We start from the raw sequence: 22,254 nt of genomic DNA on the forward strand, positions 1-22,254 counted from the left end.
TGCCAAACGAGGGCTTTAAAACCTCCGGAACCTTTTGGAGTGAGTGATGTTAATATAGTTGAAGGCAGGGATCACCAACCTTTTTGCAACTGAGAGCTACTTTTTGGCTACTGATACATGCGATGGGCTACCAGTTTGATTAACACCAGTTAGCAGTTATTTGTTATCGGAATAATATTGACATATGTGAAGTTATTGCTCATGGTATCATGATTTCTCACAATGAAAAGGAAACATAGATATGAAAATGCAACACAATAATTGGCGTGAAATCTAAATTTCAAGGGAAACAACTTCAACCGAAATTTATGTTGGGTAATTCAACAAAATGCTTTCGGGGTTTTTTTCTTGTGAAAATTGCCTTTTCCGCATTACACAACAAAGAAATATGACTTCATAGAACTAATTCTTCCTTGTATTATCGCCTAACTAAAAGATATTACTAAAAACGACACAGCAAATTGTTTTGGAGCCAACAATTTGCTTGCTTTGTTGTGCGAACTAACATTACTGCTACGAATGTCAATAATGGATATTTTAAAGTTACTGTTTAAATGACTGTTTTAGCCCCCAAAAATACACTTTGTGATTTTTACACTGTATGAATCTGGATTTTCAAGTGATCACTTCTACAACATTCCGACCGGCACCTCGTTGGTGACCCCTGGTTTACGAATTGACCTGACAAACATCGGAGGTCAAAAAGCCCAAAATATACCCAGATTATGGTTTAAATTGCAGTTGACAAAGGAGGCCATTTTAAACTCAAAAGGATGGATAACCAAATGTTAGACAGTGGCGTGCTTGCAGGTTAAGCGCAGATTCATTTGGTCAAATGGTGTAAAAGAAGTCAAAGTCAGTAGTAGAAAGCAACAGGCCAGAATGGATGGGTGGAGCAGCACTGCACTGTTTGGGGTAACTTCCCAAATTATTATTTTTTTGGATGACAAAGTCCTTAATACAGTAGACGCCCATCTTTCACAAGGGTATGTTCTGCCGACTCTTTCGAAAAGTGAAAATTTGCGAATATCGCGCAGCTATGCATAATTCTTAAATCTAATTTAGTTACATTACTTCCGACGCTCTTTAACCACATTCTAGACTCAAACACGTGCATTAATACTTGTACTGCAACTGAGTGAACCGTCAGATAGACAGTGTACTTACCAGTAAAGATTAGTTACGGGAGACCGACAATGTTTTGTGGTGACTCAGCTCCCTCTCATGTATTGTTGAGAAATTCGAGTTTTATTTTGGAACTTTTCACTTCGCAAAGATGGATGGATCGAGAGAGAGAGAGAGAGAGAGAGAGAGAGAAAGAGAGAGAGAGAGAGAGAGAGAGAGAGAGAAGAGAGGGGGTCTACGGTTTGATCAAAACAGGCCATGTGGCCTTTGCAATATTCAGAGGAAAAAAAAATCCAAAACCAAAGGCCTAATAAGTGGAAGGAGTTTGGAAATTTGCTGTTGTGCCACACCCAGATGCATGACATACAAAAAAAAAAAAAAAAAAAAGAAAGAAAGAAACAAGCTCACGCATGCTCAAGCACACTCAACATCAATGTGAAGCCTAGATTAGCTCATCGAGAATTTTACAAGCCTCTGCAGAAAACCACGTTGGACATGATTTTCACATTGACAGTGGAATCTCCAAGTCAAACATCATCCTTTCCGTGACACTTGTTGACCTTTGAGTTGTTGTCATGCAATGTGAATTCATTTCACCCATCCATCCATTTTCAGTCGTGCTTGTCGTGTCACCAGTCAGTCGCAGGGCACACACAGAGACGGACGACTCTTCACTCTCGGATTCACACCGACGCTGAATGGAAGCTGGACTTCCGTTGCCTTCACTGAAGTCAGGCAAATGTCCAATTATATCAGTAACTCGGGTTGACTGGTTTCAGTTTCAAAGAACTTTGTACAGCGTGGTTAAATATGACTGTCCGTCCATCCATCCATCCATCCATCCATCCATCCATCCATCCATCCATCCATCCATCCATCCATCTTCTAAACCGATCATCTTTATAAGGGTCTCGGGTGAGCTACGGCCTTTGTCACCTGACTTTGGGCTAGAGGTGGGGTACACCCCGCACTGGACGCCAGCAAATTACGGAATCTACACTGAACCCAACGTGCATGTTTTTGGAATGTGGGAGGAGCCCATTCAAGAACAGGGAGAACAGACCAACACCACACTGGAGGGCCTGAACCTGGATTTGAACCCCCCCACCCCAATCCCCCCAAACTCAGAACTACTGTGAAATACAACAAAAACAAAGAAAAGTAAAACTACTCATGCTTTAGAGACCTCTGACAAATGTGTAATGGAACAGCAACATAAACATATTTGCATATGCTGTCACCTAACATTCTTTTAGGTATTGTGTGCTTATATACATTTTGGACATGTGATTTAGGTTTTCGTTACCGTAGCTTGATTAAACTAAAATGTGTTCATGTACTGTAATTGAGACGAACCCTTTCAGGGACAGCGGTTACTAGAGTGGCCAGCTATTCACATGTCATTTTCTCTTATATTAATTCATCTTATGTTGTAGTTGTGCATTAACCACTAACTACAATGAGCCCTTAGCTGGCGACCTTGTGTGTTGCCATCCACTGCCATAATTTTTTTGTCATGCCTAAAGACTAATAGAAACACTTGAGAAAAAAAAAATCCTGATATAGGGTTATTATTTGTGCATGATAAGGTTAAATTAATTCTATTGCTCATATTATAGCCTGAAGCTTTCTGAGGTCACAGTAAATTCCCTTTCGAGCTCTGTTTTTAGAATCATGCTTTTGGGGACAATTGTGGGACAAATAAAGGTTATCTTATCTTATCTTATCTTTTCCTCAGTTTTCCTCCTTTTTCATCCGTGGCCCGCTCCTGTGACATCTCAAAAAAACCCACAAAAGCCCTTTAAAGAAAATCAAAACTCACTTGTCGAAAAAATTTGCATGTTAAGCGGGGTGTGTTTAGAGTGATTTTACCTCCCAAAGCTGCTCCAAAAAACAATTGTAAATGTGAAACATTCACTATTCATGATGGCAAATCCTTATGCGAGTGATCAATACAGGATGACACTTTGAACTTGTGATTCTTGAGGCATGTTTTTCCAGAAAATTTTACTTTCATTCTAAATTGCACCATTTTGGGGTTGTTCGACTCTGGAGTTTCCACTGTATTTTATATAGAATCGGGATAGTCGTTATCTTGAAAATGAATTCATCGCTACACAAGTACATTGCTTGACTTTTTGCAGGACGTAAAAGGCTTTGGTCATGTTCATGTTCATTTCAGCGATACCTTTGACAAGGAGCTTGGCTGCTGAGGTTAAACTGCCAGCTTTGAACATGACAGTGCCCGAGTCATCTGTGGCCAGGTTCTTAAAGGTGAGTGTGTGGATGTGGCCCTCACTCAGCCCTATCTCAGTCTCGGGGCCGCTCTTCAGCAAAGTGCCGTCCAACCACCACTGCACTTTGCCGGGCGCCTGGCCGGACAGCTGACAAGAGAATGTTGCCCATTCCCCAACAAACACATCCACGGGCTTAAGACCGCACAAAATGTAGATCTCTTTCACTGTTGAGTGAAAATACAAATAAAGGAACAACCTCAGGCTCAATTTTTTTCACGACAGTACTACAGGGGTTCCTGTTTGTGGCAGCGGCAACATAACCCAATTTTTTTAAGCAAGCCACCATCGTCTATCACTAACCTACTGTACAGTATGCTAAAAAAGCTCAAAACAATAAGTACTGCAGTAACTGAGCACACCTTCTTGTGCCACATGGCGCCGCTGCGCAAACAAGTTCATAGTTGCGATCTGTGTAGGGGGGGTGGGGACTGGTTTTAAGGTAGATAACACTTTTCCCACAGCACAGTGTGGAACATACCGAAATATCGAAATATCTTCTTTATCTGACACTCAAAATAGTGTCTGCATTTCCATCTTGAAAACACAAATCTTTCCTTGCACCGTTGTTATTTTTCATGTGGTAAAAATGTGACGTGGCACTTAGGTGACATCAATCTCCAAGGTGGAAATGCAAATTGTGAAGTCTCCGAATGCTTCACTGCAACACTGTCGCTCCCCTTTCTTTGAGTGTTCTTACGTGCAACACGTAAACTAGTTCGTTGTGCGTCACTTGAAACCAGAAAACCTTTATCGTTTGTAAGATCATAAAACAAGGAACCCCTGTGAAATAACAACCTCAGGCAGAAAAATTCAACAAATTAAACAATTAAAAAAAAATAAACTGATAGACTGGTCAAACAGTAATTCAGTACGCTACCTTGCACTGTCACAGACGCAGTGGTCAGTTGATCTCCTGCGTCACAGGTGTAATAACCACTGTCTTCCGGATCCAGGTTCCATATACGGAGCTCGTGAACGCACCCTTCCTGCCAGAGTTCACATTTCTTACCAGGCGCAAGAACTGCACCTCCTTTCCTCCACTCCACGCAGACCCCTGGCTTGGATAGTTCGCAGCGGAGGGTAACGTCGTCACCCTCGATGGCATCCTGGTTCTCCAGCTCCTTCTTAAAGAACGCTGGGGTAGCTGGTGGGAATTTAAAACAGGAGAATTGGTGCGCGACGTCTCTGCTTGTCATGGTAACGAAATCCTGACTAAAGCCATTTTCAGCGAGACAAGGATATACAGTATAAAGTGCTTTGACATTCTTAATCCTTGAGGAGATTAGACAAAAGCATCCTCTCAAAACACTTGTGAACTGTTTTGAGAATGTAAAAAAGGCATACTATAGTTCCATTTAAATCACCCACTATGTTTGATGTACAGTAGAGATGCACTTGTTTTAGTTAGGGGCTTACCTTCCACAGTTAGGGTGACGTCACACCGATCATCTACGGTCTCGCAGGTGTACGTCCCCGCGTCTTCGGGCACCACATTGTGAATGCAAAGCTGCTGGAAGGCTCCGTTCTGCTTCAGATCGTACTTGAGACCTGCTTTGATGACCACATTGTTTCTCATCCAGGTCACGATCACCTTGGGGTTGGAGATGGTGCAGGCCAGGGTGACGGTTTCCCCCTCCGATGCTGCCGTGTTATGCGGCTTCTTGACAATGAGCACTGGAAGGAATCAGAAAGTGCACGCGAATAACAGACGTTTACTTCGGTCCGATACGGATCATTCAGCATCACTTATGATTTCCATTTGTCAAGTCTGGTCGCTTCTGTCCTTTACCTTTTGGTTTCTCTTCCACCAGCAAACAAGCAAGGCTCTTTTCTTCACCCACAACAAAGGCGACATCTCCCGATTCGTCAGTGGTCACCATCTTCAGGGCCAAGCGATGCACTCGGCCCTCGCTACTCATCTGGTTCAGGTCATTGTTCTGGAGGAGGTTGTCTGCCAGCCACCACTCCACACTGGTCACACCGGCGTGAGACAACTCCACCTCGAAGATAGCGTCCTGCCCCGTTTGCACGGTAATGTCGTGCAGTTCCCGCAGGATACGCACGTGTTCTGAGAATAAATGGGAGTTCAGGACCATAATAAGAAATAAATAGAGATCCACGCAATTCACAAGGTTGTTGTTTTTTTCTGTCGATCCCATCATTAGCTATTTACTGAAAAACTCATCCGTTTGCAGTTTTTCTGCTCTTTTTGTGCCAGTAAAGCTCTAACATGCTACAAAATGGCATCAAAACCCTGGCGAATAGTAAAGTAGGAACTGGTGCAAAGGAGGTTGAAGTGATATATCGCAACCTAGAGATATTTGTATGTTGGTTGGAGCTCACTTCAGCCTCAGCTGTTAGTGGAAGTTGAATAGCTGGGATTTGCTGTACAAGGGGGCATTGGTTTCCTCTATGATGGTCCTGACATCAGACATTGAGGATTTGAATGCTCACGGTTATGAGCGTAAGAATACGGGGCACAAGAAAGTTAGTTACCACTATGCATAACTTCCATCCATCCATTTTTCCATCCATCCATTTGAACCTGGTACCTCTGCACTGTGACGTCAACCTGCTAGCCACTGGACCAACGCGCCATCTTGCATAACTTTTATTCATCTGATTGTTTTACTTGCTTAATGCCATTTGAGGGTCTTGACATTATAAACGGCAAGCAATGAACTACTTTGCTCAGAAGTACAGTATAAGGATACGTTGATGCTTGACAGGTGAAGGTAAGCTAAGCTAACGCTATACTTACCGCTTTTAATTCGATTGTTTTATATTTATGACTGTTTTTCATAAGAATATCAAAGGTGAAGATTTATGACTTCACGACAATGTTCGCTTTGGTTACAATTTCCGGTTAAGTCGACAAATAAATTCATACAAAGTGCCACATGGTCTGATTTACCTTTGACAGTGACAGTAGCAGCGCTTTTCTTGTCACCCGTGTCGCAGCTGTACTCCCCACTATCCTCCGGTCTCAGCTTGTGAATGACAAGAGTGTGAATGGCAGCGCTCTGGTCTATGCTGTATTTCTCCCCGTGGCTGAGCAGAGTTGAGCCCTTCCGCCAAGTCACCTTGCAGGTGGGGCTGGATGTCTCACAAGACAAAGTGACTTTTTCACCCTCGGTGCCCTCTTGGCTGTCCAGGGTCTTCTTGAATAAAACAGGCGAGGCTGCCAGAAAAGACCATTGCCATTTAGAATAAATCACGTGTTGATTTTTTTTCCAGATGGAAATATAGCCATCATAATAAATAATGATGTCTTTACTAAGAGTGCCAGATATCTTGATCCAGCCGCTGTTTTGGGAATAAAAATGGGTTCATTTCAACTCAATCTGCATGGGAATTCAATGGGGGGAAAAAAATCGATGTATTAGATGAACAACTAAGGTGCGTGCCATTTGAATTCCATCCGAAATCCCACCTTCCTATAAGGCCGGCCCCCTGCTCTGTGCAGCTGTAACCATCATTGGACAGTCTCGCAGGTCAATTATTATAGTCACACCATTCATCCATTTTCTGTTCCGCTTTATCCTCACAAGGGTCGCGGGGGGTGCGGGAGCCAATCCCAGCCGTCTTCGGGCAGTAGGCGGGGGACAGCCAATTGCAGGGCACACAAGAGACGAATAACCATCCGCGCTCACACTCACACCCAGGGACAATTTAGAGTGTACAATCAGCCTGCAATGCATGTTTTTGGGAATGTGGGAGGAAACCGGACTACCCGGAGAAAACCCACGCAGGCCCGGGGAGAACATGCAAACTCCACACAGGGAGGCCGGAGCCGGAATCGAACCCACGACCTCTGCACTGTGAGGTCGACGCACTCACCACTGGATCACCGGGCCGCCCTATAGTCACACATTTTTTATATTTTAGTCAGTGTTTTGGTTAATTCCGGTTAGTATTTGTCCTGTGTTGATTTACCGTTGTAGCATTACACAGTTCCAAAAAAAAAAAAAACCCAACAAAAAAAAAACCCCTGATTTTTGGGGGGAGAAAAACACAATATGATCACCCTATTTTAACACAATGTTTAATATTTCATTAAAAGCAACATCACAGATTAGATAAGAGCTCAGAGGTAAAAGCACTAGTTACCTTTAAAGTGGGAGAAAAGAAAAAATCTCTCTCTCTCTCTCTCTCTCTCTCTCTCTCTCTCTCTCTCTCTCTCTCTCTCTCTCAGTTGTCAACAAAAAAGGGTTGAAAGGAAAAACGTTCTTCATTGGAAAGAAATAAATTATATAACCATAGGTTGATCAGCAGAGCCTCTTAGTACTTTCCAATGAGAGCTTTTCAAAGGAAGTACATGTCCACATTTAAAGAAAAGGAAACATAAAGAGAAGCTTAGGAGCAACATTTTCCAAGAGTATCCACCACTATTGAGGATGAAGGAGGGTTAAAAAAAAAGAAAAAGACATGGATCTGAAATTTCAAGTATGGGTGTATATGCTATGAGCAGCTCAATATTTCCTTACCTGTGACAGTCAGAGAGGCCGTGGATGTGTGGTTGCCCACTGAGAAAGTGACTGTGCCTGAGTCCGCCGTGGTGACGCCTCGAAGCGTGAGGCTGTGTGTACAACTTTCTATCTTAATAACATTCACATCATTATTCTGTAGTGGGAAATCTTTGAGTCTCCACTGAGCCGACGGCGCATCCTCATGTGAGACCAGACACTCAAAGTGGACGTCTTCGCCTTCGCGTGCGACGCAACTCTCCAAGAATTTCACTATGGACACCTCCACTTCTGTGTAAGAGACAAATACTTGTCGTTTGGGTTGAGCAAGTGCTTGGCAAATACGTCAAGAGGAAGATGTGTTAATATCAGTGATGGTATGAGACAAGTGATCAAACACACGAAATCAAGTGTTTGTGTCGTTAGGGAGAGGTGCAGGAAGAAGAGTGGATTCCACACACGTGAGGGCAAATTACATTTGAAAGTTTCAAATGTAATCAAGACAGTCGAAGAAAGTCAGTGGATACAAGCTGTTTGAATTCATGCTCAAGAGAAATGAGTGGAAAGTGCAATGAAAGAAGTGCACACGAGAAGAAAACCCAAAAAGAGCCTACCCCGCACAGTGAGGGTGGCTGAAGTCTTGTGGCTGCCCGTATCACAGGAGATTTCTCCCGAGTCCGCTCCCCGCAATTTATAGATGACGAGCTCTACAAGCGTCCCTGTCTGTTTCAAGTGATATTTGCTGCTTGATACCAGCACCCTGTCACCGTGTCTCCAAATCACACGAGCTCCGGGCTTTGTGGTTTCACAGCGGAGAACAGCTGTCTCCCCTGCCTGCCTCTCCAGGTTCTGCAGTTGGGTTTTGAAAAATACTGGCTGGGCTAGAAACAAAAGATATGATTATAATTGTGGCAACCGCTGCAAAAAAAATAAAAGAAAAACTCAAAAAAAAAAAAGACCCAGCCCAAGTCAGAAGCGGGGTACACACATCAAGATAGCATCAGAGGTCCTTTTGACCAAGTCAGCAACGACCCATTATCTGTGTCTGAGTTGTGTTCGAGGTCAGGCCGTCAATTTCAAATGTTAAACATTCTGATTATTTTTCAGACAGTCATGTGGAATTGAAACACCAAGGGGGAACAAAAGAAAGTGTCATAATACACTACAATGTATGACCTTTATGTAGTGACTACATAAAGGTAATGCTGCCGTAAACGTTGGACGATCCTCTGTGACTTTTCCCCTCAGTTTTAAGCCTTGTGCCTCGAACAAATATGTGGCTCATCAAAATCATGGTTGCTATGGATCAATTTTTCAATAAACCACATTTTGAAGCGATAACGTCACACTAAAATTGCTACTGTGCTACTGGATTGACAGATAGAACACCCTTCCGTTGCATGGTGCCGCTGCTAAGTCACAAATAACAGTGGGGACCTAAAACAGGTTTCGTCACCCTGCCTGAGCTTCCACTTAATGAGATTTTATGACTTCTCCAAGGAGAAGACCGAGGCAAGACATTTCCATGCATTGTCACTCAGTACATTTCCATCTGTGTGTCACGTTTAATTGCACGTTTTTGGAGCGGGCGGGGGTTGGGGGGCAATTTAGTGTTGGTGGACAGATTGTTAAGTGTGTGTGGCGTGTTTTGTGTCATCCTAACGTTCATCAGTCCGTCGCTATGAGGATAGTAAGAGCACATGGGCCATTTCATTCCGTGCGTGCCCCGCTTTCGACAAGCTAGTAAACCCGAAATGGCAAGCATACCCTTCACAGCCACATATGCTGTGCTTTGATGGAAACCAGCGTCGCACGTATAACAGCCCATGTCGTCTTTGTCTACGTCGTGGATTACAAGCGTGGCGGTGCGCTCGCTTTGTCTAATGTCATACTTGGAACAGGGACAAAGACCGAGTTCTTCTTTCCTCCACTCGACAGGGACGCCGGCTTTGGAGAGCTCACACTGCAGAGCCACGCTTTGGCCCTCATCAGCTCTTTGGTCTTCCAGCTCTTTTGTAAAAGTGACTGGGCGAACTGATGGACAGAACGCAATGACCGAAAAAAGATGAATGGGGCATGGGGATGGAGAAGATGGAAAATCGCAGAGAGAAATTGAAATGACGGAAATGCGCAGCTTGGCTTGAATGGCAGAGCTGAAGCCATCCTACCATTGACTTGAAGGGAGGCAGTGCTTGTTGCGTCCTCCCAAGAGCATGAATATGTTCCTGTGTCACAAGGTCTCAAATCCAAGACGTGCAGTTCATAACGGAATCCATTTTGTGTCATCTGGTACTTTTCGCCACAACTCAGGAGTTGAGTTCCTTTCTTCCACTCAACAGGAAGTCCCGGCTTAGAAAGCTCACAGAGCAGAGTAACACATTCTCCTTCGGCGGATTCTTGGCTTTCCACTTCTCGGAGCAATGTGACTGGAGGGACTGGGGGCGAATGGAATGGATCATAAAAATGGGTGGCGTGATGACTGTCAAGTTGAACACTATATGAAGACTCGTGCCAGTTCAGAAATATAACAACAAACATTTGAAACTTACCTCGCAGAGTGGCTGGTTGTTTTACGCCACAAAATTTCTGTTCACATTCATATAAGGAGAAACGAATTCCACTCAGCCCTTTCCCAGTCTACCAAATAATGGGACTCAATCCCTTCTAAGAGCAAAAGAAACTCGCAGGCAATCCTTCAAACTCACAAAGTCTTGGAGCTGAAGCATAATGTAGACATCGATGTACATCTTTCTTTCCTGAATCCAGAGCCAGAAAAGATAAGAATCCCAGAACGGCAGAGCCATTGCAATGCAGAACGTGTGCAACAATGGGAAGAGTAAGAAAATTCATCGACGTAAATCAATGGGGGCACAAAAAAAAAAAAACGTGCCATTAACACCCACAAAAATGGGCATCTGCTTCTGTAGTGTAGAATCATGAACAACTTAGTTTTCAGTATTCTGCTCAAGAAAACTCATGATTGAACCAAGAGATATGCCTCCGTATCGAAATGTCACACTTTCAACATTTGGGAGTCAGGCGTGCATAAAACCACTTGACAAGCTTCATTACATTTTCATTGAAAAGCGAAAGAAAAATGTCTCCATAAAAAAAAAAAAAAGCCAACTCTGTTGCTCAGATTATAACATTTCTCATTCAACTGCAGTGAATGTATTCATGGAATTTCCAGTTTGCAGGACAAAGACAGATTCGATTCTGTGACAATGCTTTGGTGACCTTCAGCTTTACAAATGTCATTGCTGCCCTAGGGGCGGTGTAGCTCTTTTACCCCTTTTACACGCCCAAAAATTGTTGGGGGCCGGGGCCAGGGCCAGTGCTGTTCTTATTTGGGGCTTAACAAGTTCTTACGAAGAACGTGTTTGGTTTTCCACTGGCAAAGAGCCAAGCAGAAGCTACGTCATCATAAAGCATCCAAACGTCACTGCTTACGACACCGTTTACCCAAGAGTGCCTGCACTATTAGTACAAATAATAATAAAAATAATAATAATAATAATAATAATAATGATAACAATAATAATAATAATAACAATAATAATATGCTGCAAGCATCTGATAGGCAATTTAGCATAGCATTGATTATACTTGTATGTAGAATATAACAGTCAGGGTCATGCAATCAGCAAACACTTTTATCTTTCTTAATCATTGGAGATGATCACGAGATCTGGCTGCGAGTCGGCGATCGCATGCCATCTGCGCACATCTGTAATGGCTCTTCTGGTGGGACACAATGGTGCCAGAGTTCACCGTTCAAGAGTTTGTGCAAAACATCTGTGTGCCCAGGGAATCATTCCTCTACATCTGCGATCATCAAGATAACCCCCCCACCAGGCCCACAGAATATTTGGTTCTCATGCTATATAAACATGGAGCCTACCAAAATAAAGTTTGGACATTCTTCTTTCAGCAGAAAAAAAATGTTTCTGTGTTTTTCCATTCTTCAGCAATCGGCATTACAAAATGGCAAAATTTCATGAAAATGTTGATTCCTGGGCAAAAAACGGAGAAAAAGAGCTTTTTGTAATAGCATGCATTTCAAGCACGTGAGGCACCACTGCCACCTACTGGTCGCTTTTTTACATGATTTACAATGCAAACGCCTTATTCTCATCCACAGATTGCATCAGACCCTTCTTCTCTGTTTGACGCAAAAAAAAAAGACTTAGACATACAAGTACGTCCTTGGTAGGCGGGGCCTAATTTTAAAAAGACGTACAAGTACGTGTTGTGGAATGAAAGAGTTAAGCATCAGTTTCAAGCACCAGAGCTAGAGCTAGAGCCAATTTCTGTGATGGAAAAAGCACTGGCCCGGCACGAGCACTTGCACAAGCGGGGTGGGAAAGGGCCATTTGTGGTGTGCTGCTGAGTGAAAGCAAATGATGCCACAAAGCTGTATAGAGCATAAGCCACTCCGAGGATACACGGCATCAAGAGTTGTCAACTCTTTCATGACCATTTTACCTTCATCTCTGCGCTCCTGCATCTCTTGTTTCACAAGCTGCTGTTCAGACATCTCTCTGGTCTTGTGCAGTGTCACAACTATGAAATTGAACATGAGATTTGAACCTCGTTTTGAACTTAAAAAAATACAATTGTTTTAGCTTTGTGCCACACAGCCAACAACAGTTGAGGCAAAGACAACAAGGACCTGGCCAGTCGCCACTCATTCACCCCCCATGCAGTGTGCACACAAGTTGAGCGCTGACTATTTAAAACACAAATAAAACACGACTCACGTGATGAAATGCCACACGTCCATAACATAACTCACTCCGCCACTTCCACAGACCACACTGATACGCAAGGAGCACATGGACTAACATTACCTTCGACTGTTTCATGTATCTCCTGCTTCTTCTGCTCATCTTTAGCAACCACCAATGTAGCTTCAGTCACTTTGGCTGAAATGCAAATATGATATAAGGCCCATCACCTGAGCAAAGCTACAAGCGGGGAATACTTCGGTCAAACAAAACAAGCAAAGTGCATGCTGCCAGCACCATAGCAAAAGCAACAAGTTTTTGGGCTTCGTTTAAAAATAGCCATTTGACATAAAAGACACAAGAAAAACAAAATCAAGAGGAAGAACTTTGCATGGAGAAACCCACGGATACTCTGTACCAAATACCAAAGCCGAGCCATGAAAATGATACTTCCGCAAATCACAGCGATGCATTGCACTGATTCATTACGACAAATCCCACCCCCCGCCCACAAAAAAATATCAACAATACCTTGTAGTGGTTCCTGTATTTTCTGCCAAACATTAAATGATTTGGACTTCTTGAACAGTGTTGCATCGATACATAGACAACAATCTGCATGCAGCCAATCCAATTGGCAATCACAAGAGACCTACGCATATTTCACCACACCACTGAGAGTTTCCACAGCAGATGCACACAAACAGCACCCCCCCCCCACACCCTCCTGAAAAAAAAAATAGCCAACCAAACATTGACAGTATTTCTCAGCATTCAGAGTTGCAGAAATAAATGATTGTAATTTCAAGCTTATATCCTGTACATAGCATTTCATTCATACAACTGATTACCAAAGATAGCAGATGCAAAGAAATGGCAATCATTCAAAACCAAGCAAACAAACAAAAGGTACAACTTTTTAAATTCCAGACTGGACAGGGCAGGTAAAGCTGAAAGCCATCTGAACATTAATACCTTCCGCTTTTTCTTTACCTTCCGGTATTTTAGTTTCCACTTTAGCAGCAGGGAGGGAAGCTGGTGGCTTCATGGCTGAGAGGAAATCAGATTCGTAGCTATTTGGTAACACAACAAGCAAGCAAGCAAATCACGCAGCCACTCTTATTCATGTAATGTGCTACCAAGTAAACCACTGACTATGTCACATAACACACAGAGGGCCCCACAAGACAGACAGACAAGCGTATCTAAATTTAAATGATTCAAAAAGTAGTTCCAAGTCGACAGAAGCGTGACAACAGAGGCCATCAAATACAGTTGATTCAACTCCCTACCCTTGATCTTGACACAAGTCGTGGTTGTCTGCGTTCCACACACACAGCTGTAGTCTCCACTGTCTTCAGGCACCACTTGGGTGATAAGCAGTTCATTCGCAGACGCTTGCTGCTTTATCTGGTACTTATCTCCAGACGTCAGGACCTGCGCTTCCTTCTTCCATTCCACTGAGACTAAAGGCTCCGAAGTCTCACATCGAAGAGTAACCGTCGATCCCTCGTCGGCCTCCAGACTTTGCAGTTTCTTTGTGAAGGTCACTGGTTGGGCTTAAAATACAACGATTACTTCCATCGACCATTCACGGGTGAACTGGGGCTTATCCTTACACCCGTCAACCATTCACGCCTATAATCACACTTTTGCTTTGGTCATTTCAGCAAAAGCCTTTCTCAACATCTACCTTCAACTCGAAGCTCGCGAGTCTCTTGTTCCACGAGTTGCCGTTGAGAGATCTCGCTGGTCTCTTCCAGTGTCACCACTATGAAATCAAACATGGTATTGGAACCTCAGTTTGAACCACTGCTTGACAGCACACAAGAACCTGCCATTCATTCAGCCTTCCATGCAGTGTCTCACCACATAGACAAATATGACTCTCATGAGAGGATCAGTGCACGAGTGGAACAACTTGGGCGAACTAGGAGTACTTTACCTAACTAGGAACCTAAAATCTTGCTGGTCAGTTTAGCCTTCCAAATCTCTGCAGCCAGAGCTGCTGAGCAGGGAGAAAAACGGAAGCAAGAGTTGTCCTTTTAGTATGTCAGTCAAATTTGTCCAACCAGTGTGCAGAATCATTCATTCATTCATTCATTCATTCATTCATTCATTTTCCAAACTGCTTTATCTTCATGAGTGTCGCGGGGGGTGCTGGAGCCTATCCCAGCTGTCTTCGAGCAGTAGGAGGGGGACACTCTGAACCGGTTACCAGCCAATTGCAGGGAACACAGAGACGAACAACCATCCATGTTCACATTCACACCTAGGGACAATTTTGAGTGTTCAACCAGCCTGCCGTGCATGTTTTTGGAATGTGGGAAGAAACCGGAGTACCCGGAGAAAACCCACGCAGGCCCAGGGAGAACATGCAAACTCCACAGAGGAAGGAGCCGCAATCAAACCCTGCACCTCGGCACTGTGAGGTCGACGCAGTAACCACTGGACCACCGGGCAGAATAATATTAATATAAAAATATTATCTGTCACGGAAGGCAGCAGTGGAAAAAAAAATGTTACTCATAAGAAAATTGCATTCTCTAATATGCCCGAGTCATTGTACTCGTGTGCTAATTTTGAGGACAATTAGTGTACTAATACAAGGACCTTAAAAGTTGGACATGAACGATATTGTATAAGTGCTTACATGGCTTTTCGCCGCAATCAAACCCTGCACCTCTGCACTGCGAGGTCGACGCGGTCACCACTGGACCACCGGGCCACCGTGCAGAATAATATTAATATAAAAATATTATCTGTCACGGAAGGCAGCAGTGGAAAAAAAATGTTATACATAAGAAAATTGTACTCTCTAATATGCCCGAGTCATTCTACTTGTGTGATAATTTTGAGGACAATGAGTGCACTAATAATACAAGGACCTTAAGTTGGATATGAACAATATTGTATAAGTGCTTACATGGCTTTTTGTAGGCTAGTTAAAATAAAATACAAATAAAACCAATTTGTGTGATTTAAAAAAAAAAAAAAAAAGAAAAGAAAGAAACAAACAAACACATTGTTTCAAAAAAGCAGAAGCTAAGCACAAAACAAAGACCATAACACACTGGAACACTTCCAAAGACCACAGAATTGCAAAGGACTGACTGATTAAAAAATAAATAACTAAATAAATAAATATGCACTGACATTAGCTTACTGATTCATGTATTTCCCAGTTCTGTTGCTTTTCCTTAGCAGCTCACAACGTTGCTTCGGTCTAAGTGGCTGAAATGCAATTACGACCCGTCTAATGGCAGCCAACTGCCTCCAGTTCAAACAATCCGCATGCGAGCAGCACAAGTGGCAACGAAAAGCACCATCTTCTCTCCATACAAATACCTTTCACCATTTCTTGAGTTCCAAGCCTCTTTGATTCCACTTTATCAGCCGGGAGGGAAGCTGCCGGCTTCACGGCTGGGAGGAAACAATGTTGTGACCTACTATGTCATTATAAAATAAATAAATACATACATACATAAAACACAGGCAGGGCCGCAACTTTCATCCCAATTCAATTTCAAGCCATGAACGAACCGTCGGGCAACCAAAAACAGAAATGATCAAACTTATGACTACATTGTACATTTCGCAAGAAGAGAGCGAGACGGTTGCACCAAACAGAACACAAAGAAGCAAAATGAGGGAAGATCTGCCAAATGGAGACGCTTGATTTCCAGCCGACAGCATGAGCCTTTTAAATAACGCATTTTCCTACCTCTGATTTTGAGACTGGCTGTCGTTTGATTGTCGCCGCACACGCAGCTGTACTCCCCGCTGTCTTCTTCCGCTGCTTCATGAATACATAGTTCATTGACAGTCGCCTCCTGTTTCATCAGGTACGTTTCTCCAGACTTGAGGACCTGTCTTCCCTTCTTCCACTCCACTGAGACTCCTGGTTTGGACGTCTCACAGCGAAGAGTCACACTGGATCCCTCTTCCGCCTCCTGACTTTGCAGCTTCTTTGTGAAGGTCACCGGTTGGGCTGAAACAAATTTCAGTTAGTATGACATGACAATAAAGTACAACCCCCCCCCCCCCAAACAAAACAAATGAAAAAAACTAATGACATGACCCCACAGACCATGTGTGTAGAGTGAAACCTCCAACTTAATTCATTCCACAATGTTGGTTGACTTCCAAGTTTTGGACCAAACAGGACACTTAACTGCCCTTTGTTGTTACTCTTGTGGCGCTTGATGTTGGAGATATACAAAAAAAAAAAAGGAGGGGGGACTTTGTCCTACCTATAACAGTGAGGTTAGCTGCAGTATAGTTCTCCCCACACACGCAGCTGTACTCTCCACTGTCTTCCTCTGCTGCTTTACAAATCAAGAGTTCATTCACAGTCGCTCGCTGCTTCATCTGGTACTTTTCTCCCGACTTCAGAACGAGTCTTCCCTTCCTCCACTCGACTGGGACTAAAGGTTTTGACGTCTCGCAGCAGAGAGTAACACTGGAATCCTCTTCGGCTTCTTGACTCTGCAGCTTTTTTGTGAAGGTCACTGGTTGGGCTAAACATGTTTTTAACTGGTTAGGAAGCAGTGGCATTAAATGACGGACGTGTCGACATAAAAGTGAGGTGACTCTTTAAAACATGAATGAACAACGATTAAAAAAAGTACTTCCTGGGTGACTTTGTGTTCCTCTTACCTTTAACGGTGACTCTAGCTGCAGTGTTGTTCTCACCACACACGCAGCTGTACTCCCCGCTGTCTTCTGGCAGCGCTTCATTGATGTGGAGTTCATTGACGCACGCTTGCTGCTTCATCTGGAACTTTTCTCCCGACTTGAGAACTTGTCTTCCCTTCTTCCACTCCACTGGAACTAAAGGTTTAGACGTCTCGCAGCAGAGCGTGACACTGGATCCCTCTTCGGCCTCTTGAGGCTGCAGCTTCTTTGTGAAGGTCACCGGTTGTGCTGGACATATTTTGAATTGGTCAGCAACCAGGGATGCCATGACTTTTTAGAAATGATGAAACCACATTTCGGTGAGCTGATTCCGCTGACAAACTATATACAGTGGAACTTCCAAAATCGTCCATTCTTTGATGCTCATTGATTTGAACCCTTTCATGCACCCTGTAACTTGTCGACTGGAGTAACCGCTGTCCCCCAAAAGGGTTAAAGTTCTTCATCACTAAATAGAACTAAATAAAAACCAAAGTACAGTCAAACCTCGGTTTTCGAACGTCTCGGTTCTCAACCAATTCGGTTTTCGACCAAAAATTTCGAGTTTTTTTATGCCTCGGATGAAGAACAAATTTCGGTTCTCGAACAAACTGAGCGCACTTGAATGCACCACTTGACTCCTCTCGCCTTCCTTACACGAGGAAATGACGCTTCCTCGGGTAGACGAGGAAGTGACACTTCCTCGTGTCGCTTTCCATTCTAAGCAGTTGCGTTCAATAAACTTTTTTTTTTTTTAAAGAGCGTGGTTTCGGTTTTCGAACAATTCGGTTTTCGAACAGCCTTTTGGAACGGATTATGGACGAAAACCGAGGTTTGACTGTACAAGTAAGCACTGCCACTCTAGTGCTGGCATCAAGAAAATTTCTTATTATGGAGTTAAACCTGTGGCATACAGGATGATAGCTTGAGCAGCTTTTGGTATCATCTGAGTCTTACTTTCAAGTTTGATCTCCAAATTGTACCACTTTAGCACATTTGACTTAAAAGACTCCACTGTATGACAAAACGTTTCCCAAAAAAGTCTTCCGTCTACCTTTAATGGTGAGGCCAGCTGCAGTGTTGTTCACCCCACACACACAGCTGTACTCCCCGCTGTCTTCTGGCAGCGCTTCACTGATGTGGAGTTCATTGACACACGCCTGCTGCTTCATCTGGTACTTTCCTCCAGACTTCAGCACTTGTCTTCCTTTCTTCCACTCCACCGGGACTCCAGGTTTCGATGTCTCGCAGCGTAGCGCAACCCTGGAGCCCTCTTCGGCGTCTTGAGGCTGCAGCTTCACCGTGAAGGTCACCGGTTGGGCTAAATAATTTTAATTGGTTAGCAACCAACGATATCATGACATGATGCTAGATGACTTATAAAAAAAAAAAAAAAAAAAAAAAATGCATATTCTACTATAGTGAGCCCTCGGATAAAGTGTGAGGCTGGCGTCATAAAATCTATATTTCAAACCAATCACAGCATTGTGAGGCAGACGTGTTAAGCGCAAGTTCATTGTGCCGCCACAACCAATGTATCATGAAACTGAAGTAAAATCATTCACTCTTCCAAGATGGTTATGTGATACACAACCAGTGCCATCACGATTACTTTTTGGTGGCATCACAAAAAAAAAAAAAGTTGGTTATCGTTTGCATCAGTGTTTTCAAGAAAAATTGGTTTAGTGAGCCACAAATTGTACCATGTTTGGGACACCCCATTTTGGAATTTCCACCCAATGAGAAACTACAGAATTCTTTTTGAAAAAAAAGAGACTCCATCTTCCTCCTACCTTTAATAGTGAGGACAACTGCAGTGTTGTTCTCCCCACACGCGCAGCTGTACTCCCCGCTGTCTTCTGGCAGTACTTCACTGACATGGAGTTCATTGACACACGCTTGCTGCTTCATCTGGAACTTTTCTCCAGACTTTAGCACTTGTCTTTCTTTTTTCCACTCCACTGGCACTCCGGGTTTCGATGTCTCACAGCGTAGTGTAACGCTGGATCCCTCTTCGGCCTCTTGAGGCTGCAGCTTCTTTGTGAAGGTCACCGGTAAGGCTGGCGATTTAAGTTGAATGTTAGGAACAGTTGCTAAAACTATACACGGAAATGGATGAAATAACCCAACGAGGACATATTCGCTTATTTCTGCAAACTCAATTCAGACAGGTGCCTATTAGGAGAGCAGTCTTTTTTTTTTTTTTTGCACACATCTTTGGAATAATATGTTACATGACATTTAAAACTAAACAAAAACAACTATAGTGGAGGAATGCCGAGAAACAAACAAACAAATAAATAAATAAAAACAGCGGACTGGGTGTAAGAAATAAGTCCCAAAATTATAAAAACATAACCATCGAAGACCACCTTTTTTAGAGGATGCTTCAAAAGGTGCTGCTGTTTTGGTTAGCCACCTAGTTTGAACAGGCTATATTCATGTTCGTGTCTACTTATCCAGTAGAGGTTCATCATACCCTTGATCTTGACACAGGCCATGGTTGTCTGCTCCCCACACACACAGCTGTACTCTCCGCTGTCCTCGGGCTCGGTCTGGTTGATGAGGAGCTCAATCTCACAAGCCTGCTGCTTCAGCTGGTATTTTTGTCCATACGTGAGCAGCTGTGCACCCTTTTTCCACTCAACAGGGACTAAAGGTTTCGAGGTCTCACAGCGTAGGGTAACCCTGGATCCTTCGTCGGCCTCCAGACTCCGCAGCTTCACCGTGAAGGATGGCGGTAATGCTGCAAATGCAACAAAGATTGTATTGTCAAGTTCAGCATTTACACTGCATGTTCAAGTGACATGATTCAGATTTGTTGCTCTGAAGTGGCCGTGCTGGTAAATGCTTCAAAATGCATACCTTTAGATTGCCCATTCACAAATGTGAGACTTCACTGAACCTAGCATACAACTTTTTGGAATGTCGAAGGAAACCGAAAAAACCCCAGATAGAATCAGAGCTAAGTAAGCACTTGGACCAGGAGTTTAAATCCATCAACACAGAACTGCTGCAGTGTGATGTCATTAAAAACAGATCAGTACCGTTCACTTTGAGAGTCGCCGATGTCTTCTGGTCCCCACATAGACAAGAGTATTCCCCGCAATGGTCCGTTTTGACATTCCTAATGCGAAGCTCACAAGATGCCTCTTGCTGCTTTATCTCATACGTCTCTCCAGGAGTGAGAGTTTCAGAGCCTTTCCTCCAGTGAACGTTGGCTGCAGGCTTCGATAGCTCACAGCGAAGTGTCACAGTTTCTCCTTCCGTTGCATCTCGATTCTTGAGCTTTTCTTTGAAAGTGGCAGGCAGAGCTAAGAAACAACAAAATATTATTTACAGTATTAAAATACTTAGACTTCAATTAGTCGCCTCTGCTCGAATAGCCACCACCCAATTAACCCTTTCATGCACGAATAATGATAACCTGTAACCTGATAAGCTGTCCACTGGTCAAGAAAGTGTGTTAGTCATGAGAATAAATTGGGGGGGGGGGGTATGCCTCCTTTATTAGCAAAGTATATTTATATATTACATGTTATGTTTAGAACACTAAAGTGTAGTATGAGGTCCCAATCAAAACTTTGTACACACTTTCTCCCATCTTGCGTATTTAATTCAAAAATGTATTTCCAAATCATGCCTTACAATATTTTGTTTGTCTAACTAGTATTTAGATTTTAAAGATTGTGAGAGAGGGAGAGATGGCGAGGGGGGTGGGGGGGATTCAATATCATTCATTTCTTCGGAAATTTGATCTTAAATGCATGATAATTTGACTTGAAAAGCATTTTTTTCCACATTAATTAATAATGTCTTGAGAAGACATAAAATGAAGGTCCCACATCTTATATAAAATAAGAGGTCTCACACTTATCAGACATCTGGTACTTTCTGGACATGCGTGAAAACACCTAGCACCACTCTCGGAATAAATATGGTATGTATGGCAGGATCATGAAATTTAGTTTTGTTGCAGGAACACCATACAGACAATCTTACCCTGAACAGTCAGCTTGGCCACGCTCTTGGCTGTGCCCACATCGCAGGTGTAGATGTCAGTGTCGTCTTCCTGGAGGTGTTTGACGGTGAGAGATAAGACTGCTTCCTTCTGGCTCATCTCGTATCGACCGCCAGCCTTGAGCTCCGTGTGCCCTTTAAGCCAGGTAACCGCAGACGGGCTTTGAACCGTCTCGCACTGCATCGTCGCAGAGGTCTTCTCATCCGCTTTGGTGTCCTTCAGTTCTTTGATGAACTTATGGATTGGCTCTGTCAAATGTTGAGCGGTGTTACAAATGGGATGTAGAATGTTTTGGAAAAGAATTTTTAGAGTTCCAAATAGCGTTTTTCCAAATGTTGTATGTAGAAGCTCGAGAAAAAAGGAAAAAAAAAAATCGTTTTTTTTTTTAACTTGCTATGGTAACTTAAGTGACGTTACATTGTGTCTGCAGATTTAAGAAAGCCACATTTGAGGTTTCCAAGCCTTTCTAAAGACCATTTTGATCAAATTGAAGAGCTCCCCTGAAGTAAATATAATGACAGTGAATTAAAAAAATAATAATAATTTTATTTGAAGGTCACCGACCAAAGTAACAGTTTGAAACCGGTATTTCGAGATTTATATTCACAAATGCAGACTGCTTGTTTTGCTTTTTTTTTTTTAAACCTTTTTTATTGTTATTGTATCTGTGGCCTTGTTAAGAAAACTGAGCAATGGATTTAAAGGTGACTAAAATCATTTTAGTCACCTTTAAATGACTAAAATGACTAAAATTAAAAAATTACTAAAAATAGACATTTTAGTAAAATGTCTATTCAAGCCTTCATTTTGAAATACAGTATATAGTTGGGGACATTTAAGGATCCCCTGAGATCCTGTGTTAAGGTAAAATGGATGGGTTTTTGGTTCCAAAAACCCAGTAAACTAAAACAATTATGTTAAGAAGGTCAAAAGTAACGATG

General features: G+C 43.0%; 1 protein-coding gene across 15 annotated transcripts in view; it reads right to left on the reverse strand.

Annotated features, from left to right (window-relative positions):
* Positions 1 to 22,254, reverse strand: part of obscnb (obscurin, cytoskeletal calmodulin and titin-interacting RhoGEF b) — a 66,497-nt gene that overhangs the window by 21,034 nt on the left and 23,209 nt on the right. For 5 of the 15 annotated variants that reach the window (XM_019878854.1, XM_019878853.1, XM_019878848.1 and 2 more), the window contains 19 exons: positions 21,295 to 21,561; positions 20,340 to 20,606; positions 19,772 to 20,038; positions 19,086 to 19,352; positions 18,347 to 18,613; positions 17,275 to 17,541; positions 16,869 to 17,135; positions 16,340 to 16,606; positions 15,964 to 16,038; positions 14,309 to 14,386; positions 13,908 to 14,174; positions 13,591 to 13,665; positions 12,739 to 12,813; positions 12,374 to 12,451; positions 6,337 to 6,603; positions 5,212 to 5,490; positions 4,839 to 5,096; positions 4,300 to 4,566; positions 3,314 to 3,586 (listed from right to left, as the gene is read on the reverse strand). In XM_019878854.1, coding sequence (XP_019734413.1) covers positions 3,314 to 3,586; positions 4,300 to 4,566; positions 4,839 to 5,096; positions 5,212 to 5,490; positions 6,337 to 6,603; positions 12,374 to 12,451; positions 12,739 to 12,813; positions 13,591 to 13,665; positions 13,908 to 14,174; positions 14,309 to 14,386; positions 15,964 to 16,038; positions 16,340 to 16,606; positions 16,869 to 17,135; positions 17,275 to 17,541; positions 18,347 to 18,613; positions 19,086 to 19,352; positions 19,772 to 20,038; positions 20,340 to 20,606; positions 21,295 to 21,561 — 4,128 coding nt within the window. Of the gene's footprint in view, positions 1 to 3,313; positions 3,587 to 4,299; positions 4,567 to 4,838; positions 5,097 to 5,211; positions 5,491 to 6,336; positions 6,604 to 7,909; positions 8,180 to 8,502; positions 8,770 to 12,373; positions 12,452 to 12,738; positions 12,814 to 13,590; positions 13,666 to 13,907; positions 14,175 to 14,308; positions 14,387 to 15,963; positions 16,039 to 16,339; positions 16,607 to 16,868; positions 17,136 to 17,274; positions 17,542 to 18,346; positions 18,614 to 19,085; positions 19,353 to 19,771; positions 20,039 to 20,339; positions 20,607 to 21,294; positions 21,562 to 22,254 lie in introns of all 15 variants that reach the window. The other 10 variants (XM_019878849.1, XM_019878861.1, XM_019878860.1 and 7 more) reach the window with 10 other exon arrangements.

This window comes from Hippocampus comes, unplaced genomic scaffold (genome assembly GCF_001891065.2).
Source record: "Hippocampus comes isolate QL1 unplaced genomic scaffold, H_comes_QL1_v1.1 scaffold85, whole genome shotgun sequence".
NCBI lineage: Eukaryota > Metazoa > Chordata > Actinopteri > Syngnathiformes > Syngnathidae > Hippocampus > Hippocampus comes.